Raw genomic sequence first — 19,642 nt, 5'->3', positions numbered from 1 at the left:
GGTATTTTGTGACAAAGGCACAATTTAGTCATTTTACATACATTAAATTGTGAGTTCTTTTCAGCTGAATATCTAGAACCATTATTCAGAATCTGTGAACATTCCAATCATTATTTTGAATCTTGTGAGCATTCTGGCCATCATGTAAAATCTGGTGGCATTTCCCACTCTCTGTGCAATGTCAAATGAATACAACTGGCCCTGAGTGGGGGCGGGAGCAACACCTCCCCGCGGATCGAAAGCACCAATGAGGGGCCTCGCTGGGCATGACAGCTGCCCCTCTCCTTTGCTCTGGGGTCCCCGCACTCCGGGTCCCCTCCTCTCCCGCCAAGGTTGAGCGTCACTCATTGTCTAAATATATTCTCTGCTGGGAACAACTGCTCCCGTTCGCTGCTCTGAGTTCTCTGCGTCTCAGGGTGCGCTCACAGGCCTGAAGCTCCAGCGAAGAACCAGCCATACAGTTTGGCGTGAGAGAGAGAGCGAGGGGGTGTGAAGAGAGAGAGGGTCAGGCGGAGCGGCGCATGACGAGGACAAGTCGGGACACCTAAAAGCAGAGAGGACCGGGCAAGGCTGAGCGTGAGCCGGTGGAATACAGTGAGAGGGAGAGCGGTTTCAGGGGGAAAGAGCTGAGGAGGGGGAACCCGGTAGCTATGGAGGCCGGCAGCGACCAACCGATGTCATCCTACATCATGGATGAGGAGACGCTGAAGAGGAAGCAGAGGGAGAAGCTGAAGAAGCTGCAGGCCACGGGTGGCAACCCCCGGCCCGCCCGATCCCTCTTCTTCCTCACGCTGAAGAACCCCTTCCGCAAGGCCTGCATCAGCATTGTGGAGTGGAAGTATCCTTCGCTGGTCCTACAGCTCTCAACACCCACACACACACACACACACACACATGCAGGCATGCCTAATACAAATACACAAAGGTGTGTCTAACTCACACATACAGGTGCACCCAGCACACACATGCAAACATACACAGGCTTTCCTAACACACAAAGGCGTGCCTAACACACATGTGTGGATGCATGCACACTCACAGAGACGCAGAAAGCACCACACATGTGCGCACACATGCACATACAGCACAAAGTACAGGTGCATTCAGAGATCAGTCACATATGGTACACTGCATTGTCAAGAAAGAGTTGAAATTGTGTTCACACACAGGTAAATATCCCAGTTTGTGCCTAATTTAGGACTTTGGAAGAATTTAAGCCTTTGAAAAGCTGTAGTGTCCAATAGCTCTTCATGGAAATTTAATTAAGCAAAATGTTTCAGCAAGACTTAATTAGTTTTTCCATGGTATCAACCCGAAAGGCCAATGGGGTATTGCTGTGGTGTGATTCCTTTTAGTAAGGGTGTACAACTGACTGTCCATCATAGTATGAACGCAGTTTGCTGGATATGCAGAATGGAAGGACAGCATCAGAGCACAGAGAACAGAATCACAAAGATGACTCGGAGCACATGGTATACAGAGCTTGGAGGAAGAAGAGGCTGAAAGGGTGTCTTGTGAGGAAGAAGTTCTGTCATTGTTAGCACAGAAAGAAGCCAGGGGGAGTTCTGTCACACTTACAGTCTTTGATGTTCCATTGTGGGAACCAGTGGTTTGGTTCAAAGTAAACTCAAAGCGAGGGCTATTTGTCATGTCATTTCTGGCTGCACCCTGCACGTGTTTCAGGTTGAAAAGATTTAAAGTAGCATCTTAATGTAGTTATCACAGATTGGCTTGCCTGAATTCTGTTACCGATACAGAAATAGCAGAGCAGAAATACCGTGCTGAACGTAACCTTGAAGGCTCCTGACTGATGGCTGACTTTGCTGTTGGTGGGGTCTGCACTGGATGTACAATGCATGTGAAGTTCGTCCTAGTGACGATCCAGTCACAAGATTTGATAGCAGTGATCATGATAAAGGTCATCTGAATCTATCACATGGTTCAGGAGAATAAGGCCCAGTGATGGAGATCTTCGCAGTCTGCTCCTTCTGGCAAATTATCAAAGCGGGGGAAAAAAAAATCATGCAAATTTGTGTATCCGTCAGACTCGTCCATCGACTGCTCCTTGACATATCTGCATAAGAGACAAATTTCTTCATAGGTGTTCTGCCTTGATTGCAAGTGTTAATTGTGCAGCTTTAAACACCTGCACACAAACAGCCATATGGAGAAAAGAAACAGGTGGAAGCTTGTGCATCAAGTCAGATACTCACAAAGACCTGAATCAAAAAACTCAAATGTAAGAATGTTCTAGAAATAGTCATAAGGGAGACAATGGGGGCCAAAGAGTCCTCTGTAGAATTTCAAGAGGTAGCAACCAGAGACCTCCACATAAAGGAATTTCTGCCCCATAAATCACTGGAGCTGTTGAGAAAAGTCGCTCCCTGTTAAAATTAAAGGTTTTTTTTTTTTTCAAATTGTGCAATGATACTCTTGTGTGCAGCAGCTGTTACCTCTCATCACTGCCTAAAAACAGACACGCTAAGCCGGTGAGAGAATTCTGTAACAGCACCCCCTCATGGCAGGAATGGGGAGTGCAATCTGACAGCAGCAGGGGAGGATTACAATAGAACACGGAACAGAAGGAGGGCAATCCGACCTAGGTTTACAGGGCTATTGTGTACCACAGGAGTCGGTACTACTTGTTAGACATGTCCACTTGTGTTCATTAGTCCTCAAGAAATTGTTCACTTTAAAGCTGTGAATGTGCAGACACAAAAACACAATGTAACAGCAAGTTGTAACAGCTATCAAGCATTTTAAACTGACGATGCGAATATTTTCAGGTTCGGTTTCATTTGACCTTGTATTGTATTATCATCCTAATTATTCTAATTCACTCCTTGGTAGAGTCTAACAATGTACACAACATGGTACAAATGAATTAATAACTGAGAGGGCAGAAAATAAGATAAGATTACTGTTCTGTGTTCACATACAGAGGCATTCCTTGTTTCAGGTATTTATAGCTGTGTTATAAATCTCTTGCTGAAATAAGACATGAGGTTAAAATTGAGAAAGGAGTTTAAACCCTATCTAAATAAAAAAACATCCGCATAGCTTAACACCACACCGTTTTAACATAGTTGTTATTTGTCTAATAATTATCACTCTTAATGGAATCAGCAGAAGAAGTCCCTTTGACTCACTGGAGGAAGGTATAATGAAAAGATAGAAGACACAAATACTCATACTCGGGCATGTTTCTATGTTGTGTGTAAATCTGGTGTCTAATATAAGCGATGCTAAATGATTTATATGACAGACCCTACTGTAGGTGGAGATGGTGAGGTCTGACTTTGTGGGGACTTGAATTATGTCATTTTTAATAGCATCATCAACCAATTATAAGGAACCTCTAAAACTATCAAGAATAAAATTTTGAAGCCTCCATGTATCTGTCAATCAAGTGATGTGACATTATAAATGTGCAAACATTATGTTGGCTTTTGAATTTTACTATTATGACCATTTACTATTATGACCACTATTATGAGAGCAACCACATATCATAGCTGTATCACAATCAAGCCAAGCAGTTCATTCATTTTAGTTCCCTGCTCTTGGATATGATGTAACATGTTTAAAGCTTATATGGATACTTCAGTACAAGTGTGTGTTCATGTAGGTATCGCTTATGTGCTGAGGTCAGCTAGTGTGAGTTCCTTTATTTGTACAGTTGGTCCTCAGCCATTCAAAGCAGCCGGTCGTGACCTCAGTGGCAAGTGACTGTCACTTTGACTGATGACTGTGACTCTACCTTGGGAACAAATGACACACACTTTACAACATGAAGCACACACTTGAGGCCTCACCTACAACAGTCTCCATGGTTTTACTGATGCAAACCAGAATAGTGAAGGAAAAACTTACCATGAGTACAAATAACTTTATATTACATTACTCATTACTGAGCAAGCTTTAGCACGTTTTGCTTTGCGTGTTTGCTCATATGGAGCATATGAAAAGCGATTACCACCACGGCCGTGAAAAAGCAGTCTGACATGGTGATATGAGCATGAGGCGCAAGTGGAAGCGAGCAGCTGTCTTTTGTGGCACCAGTCTGGTGGCCTTGTCTTGTGCGCTGACTCAAAACCCTCAGGAATTGACTTGGCACACGGAAGCATGCTGTTCGGAAAAGGGGGAGAGCTAAATCCAGCTGGGTGCATATGCATCTACCGGAATGTTCTGTGTGTGGACCTGCATTGGTCACCTTTGTTGACTGGAGGCGGTTTGTGGCTGAATTTAGTTATGTTACTGTCTTTGGTTAGGTGGGTAAGCACCCATAAAAGAGTGCCCATTCATTTTAGCCTGTCATTTGTCTGCTTACAGGAGACAGATTCACATATAGCACAATCCAAGGACATGCTCTATTTCCAAGGTGTAAAGTCAGAGCCATGAAGATGCCTTTACTACACTTAAGTTTACAGCTGTTTGTGCTGAATATCAGATAAACGTTAAACATACTGTACAATTTCTACTTTCAAAGCTACTGTATTCTCACTCTTGTGAAATTTTACCTGCTCCTGTGGGACCGTTTTTTCTGGAATCTGTTCTCAGTAATGACAGTAAGTGTTCAACAATGAGAGTTGTGCTGAACATGAGAGTCCCACACATTGCTCCTGGTGCTCTCTGTTGCTGTTGGTGTTGTCCTGGGCACCAGCACTCAGAGTGCTAAGCAAGCTGTTCATTCCTGACCCAATTGTGCAGTGTTTTCCTAACCACTCATCCCCAGACCCTTTGAGATCATCATCCTCCTCACCATCTTCGCTAACTGTGTGGCACTGGCTGTGTTCCTGCCCATGCCGGAAGAGGACACAAACAACACCAACACCAACCTGGTGAGTCCAACTCCATCCCTGCCCCTCACATCCGCCTAAATCTGCCCTGTTCAAAGAAATGGCTTCCAGCATGCCCTCAACTTGGCCCTCAGCCTGGACTTCTCTTGTAGCTGGGAAAAAAAAAAACAAAATCTAAGACGGAATGGCTGGCTAATGGCAAATTTACACTGCAATGTTTCAATTCTGGACAGGCCTGCTGGTCATTAAGATAGCTCCTAACTTTGCGGAGGTGTGAATGGTGCGATTTCTTATAACTATGCCTCAACTCCACTTTCTCTCACACGGGAGTGCGGTGTTGCTGTGGAGCGCACCTTGCTTCCTCTCAGAGGAAACCTCCCTTCACCACAATGCGCACAGTGCTGAGCTGGAGAGGGTGGGCAGCTGAAATTACACAATTACACAAATTTTGGATTTATCACGCGGACAAAAGGGTGCCAACAATCGGCATGGTTCTTATGTGGCAGGGTATCCATTTTGACAGTTTTGTGAGCAGTTCTCCTTAAGATAGTGTGAAGAATGCTCTCGGAGGTCCTGTTCAATCGGGCGCGCGGTTGCTGTCGCCCTCTCTCAGCCACACGTGGGACAGTGAACCGGAGTCTCATGGTGCGGCGAGATGAAAGACGGCCAGGCGAGAGATGGAGAGGACAGGAATGTGGCACACTCGTTCAGTGGGTAACATGGCTCTCGAGAGACGCCCCGGCAGCCGAGCGGAGCGTTGTTATCTTTAACAGTCACATGAGACGAGAGGATTTTGGCCCAGCGGCACGGCTGATCTCTCGTGCCCTTTACTTCCTCTATATCCCACCCGTGCCATTTACAGCGGCCTATGTACAGGCAGGTCTGCCCGAATAACAGTGGCTATGAGTGTCCCCTGGTGACCCGTGCTTTCAAGAATTTGGTCAGTGTTCCTGTTGTAGGTTCGTGGAAGGCTGCAGAACAGCAGGTCTTCTTCATTTCTTCGTGTCCTCACTTTCTTGACAGGTGGAAATGGCTGAACTTACTGTGGGGTGGCTGGTCTACCTTGGTCTGACTTGGTCTAAGTCAAAGGGATTGCCATAAGGATGTTGAGGGAAAAACCAGACACAGAACAGCACTCCAGGAACAGGCTTGATAAATGTTGCATCGTAGTGTGGAAGGTGACAGTGGAATCTCATAGTACAGACAGAAACATTGCTTCTTAATATTTCTCCAGCTATGACTCAATGATATTTTTCATGTCTACTGAATGTTTAAAGACAGTGTAACAGGTGCTTATATTTCCTATCTTAGATATTATGATAAGAATATTATGTTTAGATATTACGTTTGGAGAATGGCTTTCTTGGGTGTCAGCTACTAAATCAACATCTTGATAATGTCAAGTAAAATTCCCTGTTGCACTCACACGATACACTATCATCATAATTTTCCAAGAAAAAGGAGAATGCTCCATGTTAAAAAATGATCTTAGACTTAGACTCACAACTGTTTTGTGAGAATGACATATCACTCCAAAATAGAAATTTAAGACTTCTAAACTCAGACTTCTTCAAACTGAGAAATCTCTATTTTCTGCAGTTTTAAAAAAATCTGTAATATCTACAGTAATAACCTGTTATATGTAATATTTCCTTTCTTACATGCAGTTTATAAAGGCAAAGATACTGTGTTCAATGTCACAGTTCAGTTGAAAGGACAGTCTTTTTTTTCAGGAGGGCCAACACAATGCTTTGTGTCATACCTCGTCACCTATTTAGTGGCAAGGTCAACATTCAGTTAAGCTTTGGTTAGGCAGGGTGGTAATCACCATTGTATCACATTTTAATTGACTGTGTTTTCTCAGCCCCTATTCTATGACCAGAGTGGAGTTCCAGAAGCCACCTCTGTCAGTCAGAAGCCAGACTGTCAGTGTGCCACTGCTATGTCCTTGATTCAGGTGACAGAGGGGGACAGGTGCTTGTCCCAGCCGTTGTGCTGCTGTTTGTTCAGTGCTTTATATTTAGATCACCTTTGAATTCGAATGGTGCGCCGGGAGTGCATGACGTCGCCTTGGGGGCACGATCGGTAATCCACAGACACGAGTGCGTGACCTAAAGCAATCCCAGTGCTCTGCAGGATATGGTTAACATTTCCCCTTTAATGAATCACATTCAACTGAAATCTGTGAGAGGCCATCTAAGCCATTCTTTTGAAAGTTTGTGCGTTTTTTAAATGTTCTTGGTGTTAATAACAACCAACTTAGAATCATGAGTGGTTTGTGGTTGTTGTTTGATGTTCCCTGTGCACTGAGTGGTTATATTGTACTATTTATGGTACTGATGCCACAGATTCTTAACATATGGACCAGTCAGCTTTGTGCATATTCCACACTGAAAATTCTGTATCTGCCATTGTTGAACCTACAAGTGTTCTGATTTGCTGGCTCAGTGAATTTTCTTGAAAGGCTGTTAAAAGCAAAAAAAACTCTAGAATAAAATTAGATTTCATCTTTTTAAAAGCCTGCCAACGATACCTACATACCATCTACTGGCACGTGCTTGTTCGTTCAACAGTAGCCACATCACCTGAGACCTGGTAAACACCAAAAAGGCACAGTTGGGATGGCCCAGTTCCCTCATGCCCTGTGAGTCTTGGTCCCCTTTTTGTCATCCTTCTCGATTGTCAGCGTGCCATTCCCTGAATGCCAACCTTGAAATGGGACCCAGGCGACAGCAGGGCAGGCCGGGTGCCCACAGCACCCCTCTCGCTGGCACAAGCTGGCCAGGGCACAGTGCCACCCCTTGACAACAAATGGCCGCTCCACTTGTCGGCTTTCATCACAATAAAGTGGCACTTCTAGACATAAATTCTAATTTGACATGTACTGTAATGTGTATTAAGTACTTATGGGTACGACAGAATTCTGAGCAGAGTTCTATAAGAATCAGTTCGTCCTGCAATACAGGAAATGGATCAAATTATCAGAACATATGTAAGAAAATTAGACACTGAATACCAAAATTGTAAATGCTTTCTGTATCAAGTGTTATTGGTATCATTCCTGTCATTTTAATGACTCACCCTTCGCTGGAAACCGAAACATTTATTTCATGAAATGTCATGTACTATTCACTTCCCGTTTATTAAAAACCATTGGGACCTATGCATTAATATGTATGAATACAGCTTTTCAATATATTAATATATTATTTTTTAATATTGTATTATTAATATTAATCCCATAATTTGTTACGCATCACAAATAGTTAAGTAAGTAGTAAATAGTTCAAACTACTACATACTTTGTAGTAACATACTGTATCATATCCTTAACTCTGCACTGTAAATTAAAGGTCACAGCCTAACTCTGATGGTTGTTTCTGCTGATAATCGCCCACATAACACAATGTTCTCACATGTCACATTCTCTGTGTTGTCACCACATCGTACTTGCAGTATCATGCTTTGTATATATATCACAGCAACAAAATTAGATCATACGTATTTGCTGGGCTGGGCACTGAAACGAGATCGCTGCCCATCTTACCCTTTCATGGGCAAGGTCCCGAGGGAAACTTTCTTTGCAGTTCCAGCTGTTACATCCTAAAAATTTAACATAAAAGTAGAAAAATTCAGACAAAGATTGGATGATTTGATCATCATAGCTGTTAATTGTTTTCAGATGTAGTTTAGACTTGGCGTAATTCGAAACAAAAAAATGAGATCTGCATTTCATGAACATGTCTAATACATGACCAAATGAACAGCTGAGTGGCTGAATGAGTGAACAAGTGTCAGATGACACCTTATACAGTTAAGTCCTGACAACTGCCTCAACTTGGGACCATTGTGAAATTGTGCACTTCACACAATTATGTGCACAGCCGGAGTGAGTAAAGTCCTTGGGACTGAAATGGGACATGCTGCACACTCTGCAACATGCATACTGTGCAATTATAGGGAGTCAACTGCATAACTATAAGCTATTAAAAGATGCTGTATTGTCTGTCAATGAGCTAATGAGCCATTACAATGTCTTTGGCAGGAAAGCCTGGAGTACATCTTTCTGATCATTTTCACTCTGGAGTGCTTTCTGAAGATAGTGGCGTATGGGCTTCTTTTTCACGCGGACGCATACCTGCGGAACTGCTGGAACATCCTAGATTTCGTCATCGTGTTCATGGGGTAAGCCAAGACCAACAGGACAGCCTGGGAAGCAAATGGTGAAATGCCTTCAGTGATAACATGTTAGAAGGAGATGGGATGTGTACAGACCGTCTTTGACCCTCCTGCACTGGTCTGTGTCACTTACCCTATGTCTGTCGTTTCTGTTTCTGACCCCAAGGCTTTTCACCATCGCCCTTGACACCATCAACCACATTAGCGGAGTTGAGGCCCCGGTGGGCGAGAAGGGGGGAGGGTTTGACATGAAAGCCCTCAGAGCCTTCAGGGTCCTGCGGCCGTTACGTCTGGTCTCAGGGGTACCCAGTAAGACCCCCTCCCCAAGTTTTCTCAGTTTCATCACCTCATTTAAGATCATGCCAGCCTGTCTAGCCAGGTGGCAGTATTGCAGCTTCCATGGTGGGCTTTGTGGTCTAGTAAAAGTTAAATGTGTATATGGTTTATGGCCATCTAACAGGGAAATGGCAGGAAAATGTCAAGGAGATACACATTTTACCATTCAATGTGCATGTTACTTAATCAAAAAACCTGCATGAGGTCTGGGGAATGGTGTATCATTGCTATGTGCCTGCACAGTGCATTATATTGCTGAAAACTCATTCATGATTTGGTCTCATTAATAATGTGTAGCTGTGTCAAAAAATTCAGGTATGGCCTGATGAATTATTCTTGATCATTGAATATAATATGTTTGCAGCATATTTAAGTCTTGGATGATGTTTGTGTTGGTGATATGGATGCAATCTGATTTTTCACCATAGGGCTTGATCAGTTTACTTGGCCATTGCAGTTGCTTCTTCCAGACACTTTGCTTTACATTTTTAGCAAACGTTCCTGAATCATGATTGCTGTTCCCCTCCAGGCCTACAGGTGGTGATGAACTCCATCCTTAAGGCTATGCTTCCACTCTTTCACATCGCCCTGCTGGTATTCTTCATGGTCACCATCTATGCCATTGTGGGCTTGGAGCTCTTCAAATGCAAGATGCACAAGACCTGCTATTACACTGGCACAGGTCAGACAGCCTGAGGGTGGATGGGGCAAAAGGGCACTTATAATACTGTATATATCATTACCCTACGGGACACTTAAAATGCAGACTTCAGGGGGATAAAATCACAAACTCATAAAATAGTGCTGTCTATGATACCTGCTGACCAGATATTGATATAATTAAACATTTTTCACGAGTAATTGTGAACATTAAGACACATTCACAACTCGATGATACCACTTAACCTGTCTTGTATTAGCAGTTAACTTCCACAGACTGTTTTGAGAAACTCCAGTATAGTTGGTATCTCCCATCCAGTACAGAATCAGCAGAGGCTGTCAGTAACGTGTAGTATATTGCACAGTAATAAAAACAAAATGGTGAGTAACTGTGTGTCACCAAATGATACACAAAATAATGCCCATCTTTTGGACCTCTAAAGACCAGTAGAAGATTATACCCCATATTCATCACAATTTATCTAGTTTTCAGGATTTAGCATGTTATTGGGCTTAACAGTATGCCAAAAGTTATACCTGTGGAGGATTATTAGTCACACCAAATTTTTTTCCTTTGGGTTTCAGTAAGTCCCCATCCCTTTTACTTGGTAAGTTTATTTAAAACCATGAATAGTCTTTTGCATCAGCTGCCTTGTGAGGTTGACTCTCCACCTGTCCGTCCCACAGACATCATCGCCACGGTGGAGAATGAGAAGGCCTCGCCCTGCGCCCAAGCAGGAAACGGGCGCCGCTGCACCATCAACGGCACCGAGTGCAAGGCTGCCTGGCCCGGGCCCAACCACGGCATCACCCACTTTGACAATCTGGGCTTCGCTATGCTCACCGTCTACCAGTGCATCACCATGGAGGGCTGGACCGATGTGCTCTACTGGGTGACTCTCTCCACCACCGTGGGGCGCACTGCTCAAGAGTGACAGTGCCAAAATGCTCAATCAGAAAACTAAAGAATGTTGCTTCTATACAACTGACATTTATGCATTTACATTTATTCATTTGGCAGACATTTTTATCCAAAGCGACTTACATGTCGACAATACAACATGAGCAAAAAAACCATACAGAGTCAACAATATTAGAGGTACTGCATGACAAAGTTCCAAAGGTTGGCCAGGCAAAATACAAACTAGAAGGTAAAGAGTGCGTTAAACCATTACAACCAAACCATTACGTTGAACCATTACAACCAAACCATTACATTTTTTTATTTATTTTATAGTTTAGTAGGAGATAGATTTTTAGCCATGCGAAGTTCCTTTAGGGGGGAAGTGTTTCAGGTGCTCAGGTGAGAGTGGAAGAGTTGTGTCTTCAGATGTTTCTTGAAGATAGAGAGGAACTCAACAGAATGGATGAGGTGTGGAAGTTCATTCCACCACTAGCTGGGGCCAATGACGGAGAAAGTTCTGGATAGTGATTTAACGCCACGATGTGACAGGACCACCAGGCACCGTTCAGTGGCAGAACATAGCAGTCGAGAGGGAACATAGGGTTGCTACAGTAGAGTATTATTATACATGTTCAGGAAACTGATGCACATAAAGAATTCATGTGGAAAGAAATAGTGGTGAATTAGTAAGCAAGTGAATGGCAGGGGTTGGAGCTATTGCACTGAGGTTGAACAACAACTGTCTATCTCTAACTCTTTCTCTTTCTCTCTGTCATTCTTTTTCCATCTCTCTCTCTTTCTCTCTCACACACTTTCTCTTTCACTCTTCCTTTTTGTCACTTTCTTGTACTTTCACTGTTTCCCTCTCCCTTGCTGTTTCTCTCTCTGTAACTCTTCCTTCCATCCCTACAGGTGAATGATGCCATTGGAAATGAGTGGCCCTGGATTTACTTTGTGACACTCATCCTGCTGGGGTCATTCTTCGTGCTCAACCTTGTGCTGGGCGTACTCAGCGGGTCAGGAACTATTCAGATGCTTCTTTGCTTTCCATGGCTCTTTTTAGTGCTTTCTTTTCAACCAGTGAAATTAAAATTCTCTCTCTCTCTCTCTCTCTCTCTCCCCTGTTGTTATGCAGCGAGTTCACTAAGGAGCGAGAGAAGGCCAAGTCAAGAGGAGAGTTCCAGAAGCTGAGAGAAAGGCAGCAACTGGATGAGGATCTGAAAGGCTACATGGAGTGGATCACCCAAGCAGAGGTTATGGACAATGATCAAGAGGGTCAAGGTGTTTCCCCTTTTCTCTTTCCCACCACACTTTTGAACATGGGTGTTGTTGAGTGTAGGGGAAGGTAGGGTGAATATGTGTTTTTTTGTAATAATAATCTACTGTCTGCATAACATGGAAATATAAATGCTACTTTTTAGTGTCTTGGCAGTGGCTGTGGTGCTTCTGCAAGATTTTCTGCCTGTAAGACACAGATGTTCAAACATGACTTCTATTGTGTCTCCAAGCTTACAGAGACAAGCCAGATTTAATGTAATGCCTTTTTTAAAGGACTCCTGCCTCTTGAGGAAGGTGGCTCAGAGACAGAGAGTTTATATGACATGGAGGGCATGGGTCGTCTGATTTATTACTTGTGAGTATGGCACCAGGTCCAGCTCTGGCTGGTTAATTTGAGATTTCACTGAAAGGAAATACATTTGGCAAAGGGTGTGACTCCCCTCCTCTCTTCTGCTCTCTCCCCAGCCGCCGCTGGCGCAGATGGAACCGTTTTTTCCGCCGGAAGTGCCGCACCTGGGTGAAATCCAAATTCTTCTACTGGCTGGTGATTCTGCTGGTCTTCATCAACACTCTGGCCATTGCCACAGAACACCACCAGCAGTCAGAATCACTCACTAATTGGCAAGGTCAGTCCCACACAGGAAAGGAAGCTGCACATACATGTTAAACATAATAAAGCCCGGCCAAGTCGATGATCTGATGTTGTTTGAAGTTGTTTTCCCTTTTACTTTCTTCCAGGTTCGTAATGTATGTGTTTTTTTTTGTTGGTTGCAACTGTATGTCATAATTTCACCCCAGGATGTGAAGACAGTGTGTAACATTTTCTCTGTCAGGATCACACCAACAAGCAAAATGTTGTGAAACTTCACTAAGCTGCATTACCACTTTTCAGCATAAAGTGTTTAACCATTTGGATCATTTGTTTAGAATATTTATACCTTTCTAGAACATTCTATGATAAACTATACCAACAAGATTACACATGAACATGATTGCAGTGACAGAAGGGTAGCATGGATGTGAAAGGATGTTGAACACCGTACTGAGAAAAGTAATGAGAGATACTATGATTGCTGTCAACTGCCCTAAAATGTATTTTTTCTTTATCTATTATATAGGGAGTAACAAATCAGGTACAGATCACTGTCAACAAAAAAACACTGTAATCTTCAAACTCTATAGGTCTGTATTAAGTTGGCAACACTGGCATCAAATGCAGCCAATATCATTTAAACCTCCTGACTTCCTGAACTTGTTACACTTCTAAAATATATTATTAATATGCTTTTGCATGTGTTGCAGGCAATAAAATAAAATGACCAATAAGAAACCATTAATTCACCATCCCAATACTGAAACATTTCTCTTTTTTCACATTCCTGGGTGCAGACAACACCAACAAGGTGCTGCTGTCGCTGTTCGCGGCTGAGATGTTTGTGAAGATGTACGCCCTAGGCCTACCCTCTTACTTCATGTCCCTCTTCAACCGCTTCGACTGCTTCGTGGTGTCGGTGGGCATCCTGGAGCTCATCCTCGTGCACATGGACGTGATGTCGGCCATGGGCATCTCTGTGCTGAGGTGCATCCGGCTGCTGCGCCTTTTCAAAGTCACGAAGTAAGAGGCACAGGGCATGCTGGGGAGCATCAGGGGAGGGCGGGCATGGGGGTTAAATCAGAGGAGCGCTGCAGCTAACTCTGTTTAAAACTCAGTTTTAGTTCATCAGTTTTAGCCAACTCTGCTTGTGTTTGTTGTGTTTGAAGTGCAATATATTCTGCCTACTGTACATCAAGAGGCGAATTAACCAAAAGGTGTATGTTTGTAGTTGCATTCAAAAGACAGAAGTATAATGGCATTTCATCATTTTCTTAGAATATCATAAATCATCCCATTTCAAGGATTTGAACATTTAAAAACTGAAATGATTCACATTACATTTTCCTACATACTGTTTTTTTGTAATATGAATCGTATCTCAAAGTTGCAGTCATTTTCCTCTCAAAATAAATTTGGATCAAATGAGGCAATATTCACATGGCCAGTTGTTTTTAATGCTGATGCCCTTACTGGCATTTCTATAGAAAGCTGTTGTTTTGTTTTTTTGTTTTTTTTTTTTTCAAAACCAATGGCAATCAGAAGGAATGAGTGCTCCACTCATAAGCACAGCATTAGCAACCCAGGACATGGAAACATGGGGACTCAGACTCACTCCATAATTGACCATAGATGCATACAGCACTGTCCTGTCATTCAGTGATCTCCCAACATTCTCTGCTCTCACAGATACTGGACATCGCTCAGCAACCTGGTGGCCTCCCTGCTCAACTCGGTGCGCTCCATCGCCTCCCTGCTGCTCCTCCTCTTCCTCTTCATTGTCATCTTCTCCCTCCTGGGCATGCAGGTGTTCGGGGGCAAGTTCAACTTCCCCGACCAGGAGGTGCGGCGCAGCACCTTCGACAACTTCCCCCAAGCTCTCATCACCGTCTTCCAGGTATCAGGAGAGCACGATTGCTCATTCATCTAAATGGGACCACACTGGTGTTAACAACCAATGTCGTCAGAACCTTTTTACACAGTCAATAGACAATGATGCAATGCCTTTCCCTCATCATGCACAGATCCTGACAGGAGAAGACTGGAACTCAGTTATGTACAATGGAATCATGGCTTATGGAGGACCAGTCATGCCAGGGATACTGGTCAGCATCTACTTCATCATCCTCTTCGTCTGTGGTAACTGTATCCCTGGATTTCATACAACACACTATGCCTCTATTGGCCAATTCCCACAGAAAACGTATTAGAAGGTACCATTTGCAGAGCAGAAGCAGGAGGTGAGGGATTAGGGTGTATGTAGCAGTTATGTGCTGCCTGCACTTACCTTATGGCAGGAAGAACTGTGGACATTAGTAACTTTTTCGACCTGGAGTGTTGCTGGTTTGTATGGTTTCGAGCTTAGGCCTGAAGTACGAGATATCTCTAGCTGCTGGCCTGAATCACATGATTGTATAGGTTTAGGCCTGAGTTCCAGGTCTTGAGCAGGTTTAAGTTTTACAGCTGTCTTCCTTGAGCATTCGCACACAGACATCCTCCTGAATGTCTTCTTGGCCATCGCCGTGGACAACCTGGCTGAGGCGGAGAGTCTGACCTCGGCTCAGAAGGAGAAGGCAGAGGAGAAGAAGCGCAAGAAGCTGCTGAGGTGAGCAGAGCAGAGCGTCGTCAGTCTCACAGACACAACGTCATCATTCAGACTCATGAGCCTCATAAAGGAGGAAAGGCTTTAACAGCACTGCAGTCAACATCGGGGCAGCAAGTGTAGCGTAGTGGTTAGGGACAGGGCTTATACCCGAAAGGTTGCTGGTTCAATTCCCCCACTGGGGCACTGTTCTGGTACCCTTGGGCAAGGCACTTATCCCATAGTTGACTCAGTAAATATCCAGCTGTATAAATGGATAACATGTAAAAACTGTCACCTAAGTCGCTCTGGATAAGAGCGTTGGCTAAATGCCAATAATGTAATAAGCAGACATATGCTGGTAAGATCCCTCACTTTCTCTCTTATTCCACCCTACCAGGGCAAACCTCCCAGACAAGGCTGAGGAGGAGAAGGCCATGCTGGCCAAGAAACTGGCAGAGCAAAGGGCCAAGATAGAGGGCATCCCCACCACAGCCAAGGTCAGTCCTCACATCACTGAGAGGGTGTGGTATTAATCCTAATGTGAGGCCACAGTCAAGATGGTTTCCCTCTAACCAAACAGGAAGAATTTACACTGTTTGACACATTTTATCTTGGTTTATTTTGCTACTTCTATGGTTTACATTGTCATATATTTTTCTGTTTTGTGTGGAATATGCTGAAGTATGTAGTAGTGCTTAGTGCGTATCATGGTTTTGTAATGGTTTCATCTGATACTGAAGCCTCAAAGTACAGGAAAATATGTAAGTCCAACATTAAGTTCGATAAATGTCCTGAATGACTGTTTCATGAATTCAGTTTATTCGTACATATGAGATATGTATATGAGATATGTATGAGATATGTATATGTAATGTATGAGATATGTATATCACGTTCTTCTCTGTCTCCTTTTTCAGCTGAAAGTAGATGAGTTTGAATCAAACGTCAATGAAATCAAGGATCCCTTCCCCCCTGCTGATTTTCCCGGTACACCTATTTTGTTCCACTTTTACACCAGTGTTGTTTGTTTGCAGATTCCCCCATCAGTTATAAAACCAGTCACTCTAACAGCTACAATGAGTGGATATATTGATGGACTCATTCAAGATTATGATTTGTTGAATCAGGTAGTAACATACTCTCAGCAGGGGGTCAGGCAGTATGGAGTATCAGGTTATGATTATATTTGTTTTGCTATAAGTATTTTACAGTATTTTTCAAGACAGCACAACTGGTGTCTACAGCAGCTTTGCTTTCTCTGATTCAGGGTTTTGATTGACATGTGGACAACTCTTAGCCAGGGTAGCTGAACTGATCAACTCAACAATGTCTCAAGATGTAAACCATTTCAATCCAGTTCCATGGAAGTCAGGAAACAATGTCCAAATTGAAAAGCAATATGTATGTTACACCACTTGCATGCCGATGTTTGTTTCCTAGGTGACGATGAGGAGGAGGACCCTGAGATCCCACAGAGCCCCAGACCCCGTCCTATGGCAGACCTACAGCTGAAAGAGAAGGCCGTGCCCATGCCAGAGGCCAGCTCTTTCTTCATCTTCGGGCCCCAGAACAAGTCAGTCCATAGCACAATTGGCCACAATATACATCATCTTAACCGTGCAAGAATGTGATAGGAAAATAATGAAAATATGTGGAATCATCTGCTTCAGCTCTTTCTTTTTGTCATAGTTAGTACCTTGTTGCATATTTCACCTTAGTCTTACAGGGTTGAATGGATTAATAAAGATAATGATGTGGAATATTAAGCTGAAATGCATTGCAGATGTAATATACAAAAAACAGATTTGATGGTTAAATGAGTACAGTCTGTGTCCAGTGTTAAAGCTGCTGCCTCTGGTTGACTCTGTCCCTGCCAGGTTTCGTAAGCTGTGTCATCGGATCATCAACGCCACCACGTTCACCAACATCATCCTCCTCTTCATCCTTCTCAGCAGCATCTCCCTGGCTGCCGAGGACCCCATCGACCCCGTATCCTTCAGGAACCAGGTGTCAATGTCAATCCTTACCCATCCTCGATAAAACAATTGAAGAAAGTAATTATTGAATAGAACAGTCAATTCATCCATTCATAGGTAGATACAGTCTCAGAGACAGGGATGTACCCCTGAGGAGGAAGAAGGTTTCCACTGGCAAAACCAGTGTGTGAAAAACACAGAGCCCTGTCCTCCATTAAAGCAGATTTAGGTTCGGAAAATTCAAGTCTCACCCTTGCTTTTGTCTCATTTTACCTCAGGTCTTGGCTTATGCCGACATAGTCTTCACCTCAGTGTTCACAGCTGAAATTGTGCTAAAGGTGAGAGAGTCCGAACAGCATACTGTCAGCTTGAGTCAAGAATTTCGAGCAGTATGCCATAGATCTATTTGACGACTTCTTTGTACACCTCTATGGCAGATGACCACGTATGGGGCGATTTTGCATAAGGGCTCTTTCTGTCGGAACTCCTTCAACATCCTGGACCTGTTGGTCGTGGGCGTGTCCCTTCTGTCTATGGGAATGGAGTAAGTAAATTAAATCTATAAGTGCATCTCCCAAAACCAAAAATATAATATATGCACTATAAGTCACATACCACACAGTTAGTAGTGCTGTAGAATTCTTTTGATACTGTACATAAAATATGATAGTTTTAATAGTAAAGTTACTTCATTGGTCTGGGAATTTGTAGAATCATCAATTTTCACATATTTACACTGTTTTGAAAATAAAACTGAAAAGACATTATCCACCAGTGAACAAGCTGTTATGTCAGTGTCTTGGCCAGTAAACCCATGTCAATGGGAATATGGGCGGTTCATTTTTGTGCTGAAGTATGTCCAAAGTATGACCAAGAGAAACACAGATTTTTAATATCACATCTCGTAACAGTAACTACGTCTTGATGATGTAGGAGATCCCAGTGATTGCATGGTGAAATGAATCAACATAATATTGGAGATATCAGTGTCATTGTAGATAGACCCTGCCCTCAGGCACTGACCCTAGATCACCTTCATCCTTTTTATATAAAAATGAGTGACATTGCATTACATTACATGCATTTAGCAGACACACTTATCCTCAGCGACTTCCAGCACAATAGAACATAAGTGTATCCACCCAATTTAAGAAGCAACAGTGTCAGAGCAGGCTAACAACATTCCCAGACCAGGGTTGTGAAGGTTTGGGGATTAGTGTTAGTCAAGATGATCCTGGATCAGTTATTAGCAGCATAAAGTCTGTATCATTCTCTTTTCCTCTGTGAAGGTCAAGTGCTATCTCTGTGGTGAAGATTCTGAGGGTGCTGAGGGTCTTGAGGCCTCTGAGGGCCATCAACAGGGCCAAGGGTCTGAAGGTGGAGTCTGTTCTCCTCATCACCACCACCACACCTCTTTAAAGGACCAAAACCTTTGATGAGCACAGTGATGGGCGCTCCCCTGACAATAAACAGGGGATCTATACTAACTAATGACTGGGAAATTACTAATGATTGGGATTTGTGGTTTTGTTTATTGTGCTCTGACCATAAACTATACATTACATCTCTATATTAGCAATTACTTCCCTACTTCCTGCTTCCAGCCCTGTTTTCTTAAAGACACCCTATATATGAATGAACACTACATGCACTTGTTGGACATCCAAAGAGCACAGTCAATTTTGTGCACAAGATTTAGATTTAAATTCTTAGCAATTCCATTTTAAAGTGTTTTTAGTTGGATAGATAGGTGGATCCCATTTTTCTATATGGGCTACAGTCTCACCATTATGTATGTTTACACTCCTGTCAAACAGCACGTTGTCCAGTGTGTGTTTGTGGCTATCAAGACTATCGGCAACATCGTCCTTGTCACCATGCTGTTGGACTTCATGTTTGCTTGTATTGGTGTCCAGCTCTTCAAGGTGAGACACGACACCATCAGTCTTTCAGGTCCTGTATACTTCATGGGGTTTCAAAGCTGTAGACCAACAAATCCATGTCACTGTGTAGGAAGATCAACATGTCAGTTTGTGAATTTCAAAGATTAATTACATTTCGTAATTAAATTACTATGACACCATAGTGATGACCCTACACAATTGCATTGTATTACTGATGTGGGTGACCAAGCTGATTAAATTTGAAGTTATAATAGTGTGTTAATTGAGTAAAGCATTTGACATCCAGCTTCTTGACGTATCTCATTGTTTGTAGGGCAAGTTCTACATGTGCACAGACCCCTCCAAAATGACTGAGAATGAGTGCAAGTAAGGAGGAGCCTCTGTTTGTATTTCTGATGGCTTACTGATTTGCTATAGTTGCTACTGATTT

General features: G+C 43.1%; 1 protein-coding gene across 1 annotated transcript in view; it reads left to right on the top strand.

Moving 5' to 3' along the window:
* The first annotated feature begins 379 nt into the window (after positions 1 to 379).
* The window catches only part of cacna1sa (calcium channel, voltage-dependent, L type, alpha 1S subunit, a), a 32,509-nt gene continuing 13,246 nt past the window's right edge, over positions 380 to 19,642 (top strand). The window contains exons 1-23 of the mRNA XM_036532382.1: positions 380 to 838; positions 4,736 to 4,841; positions 8,845 to 8,984; positions 9,145 to 9,287; positions 9,844 to 9,996; positions 10,662 to 10,867; positions 11,791 to 11,894; positions 12,014 to 12,159; positions 12,430 to 12,511; positions 12,622 to 12,782; positions 13,546 to 13,771; positions 14,438 to 14,645; positions 14,773 to 14,893; positions 15,239 to 15,353; positions 15,730 to 15,829; positions 16,250 to 16,319; positions 16,773 to 16,905; positions 17,210 to 17,339; positions 17,587 to 17,646; positions 17,746 to 17,852; positions 18,598 to 18,685; positions 19,126 to 19,233; positions 19,526 to 19,578. Of these exons, the coding sequence (XP_036388275.1) occupies positions 651 to 838; positions 4,736 to 4,841; positions 8,845 to 8,984; positions 9,145 to 9,287; positions 9,844 to 9,996; positions 10,662 to 10,867; positions 11,791 to 11,894; positions 12,014 to 12,159; positions 12,430 to 12,511; positions 12,622 to 12,782; positions 13,546 to 13,771; positions 14,438 to 14,645; positions 14,773 to 14,893; positions 15,239 to 15,353; positions 15,730 to 15,829; positions 16,250 to 16,319; positions 16,773 to 16,905; positions 17,210 to 17,339; positions 17,587 to 17,646; positions 17,746 to 17,852; positions 18,598 to 18,685; positions 19,126 to 19,233; positions 19,526 to 19,578 (2,948 nt within the window). The 5' untranslated portion in view covers positions 380 to 650. The remainder of the gene's footprint in view (positions 839 to 4,735; positions 4,842 to 8,844; positions 8,985 to 9,144; positions 9,288 to 9,843; positions 9,997 to 10,661; positions 10,868 to 11,790; positions 11,895 to 12,013; positions 12,160 to 12,429; positions 12,512 to 12,621; positions 12,783 to 13,545; positions 13,772 to 14,437; positions 14,646 to 14,772; positions 14,894 to 15,238; positions 15,354 to 15,729; positions 15,830 to 16,249; positions 16,320 to 16,772; positions 16,906 to 17,209; positions 17,340 to 17,586; positions 17,647 to 17,745; positions 17,853 to 18,597; positions 18,686 to 19,125; positions 19,234 to 19,525; positions 19,579 to 19,642) is intronic.

The sequence above is a fragment of the Megalops cyprinoides genome, chromosome 6 (genome assembly GCF_013368585.1).
Source record: "Megalops cyprinoides isolate fMegCyp1 chromosome 6, fMegCyp1.pri, whole genome shotgun sequence".
Taxonomy (NCBI): Eukaryota; Metazoa; Chordata; class Actinopteri; order Elopiformes; family Megalopidae; genus Megalops; species Megalops cyprinoides.
This window is presented reverse-complemented; position numbering and strand designations above follow the sequence as displayed.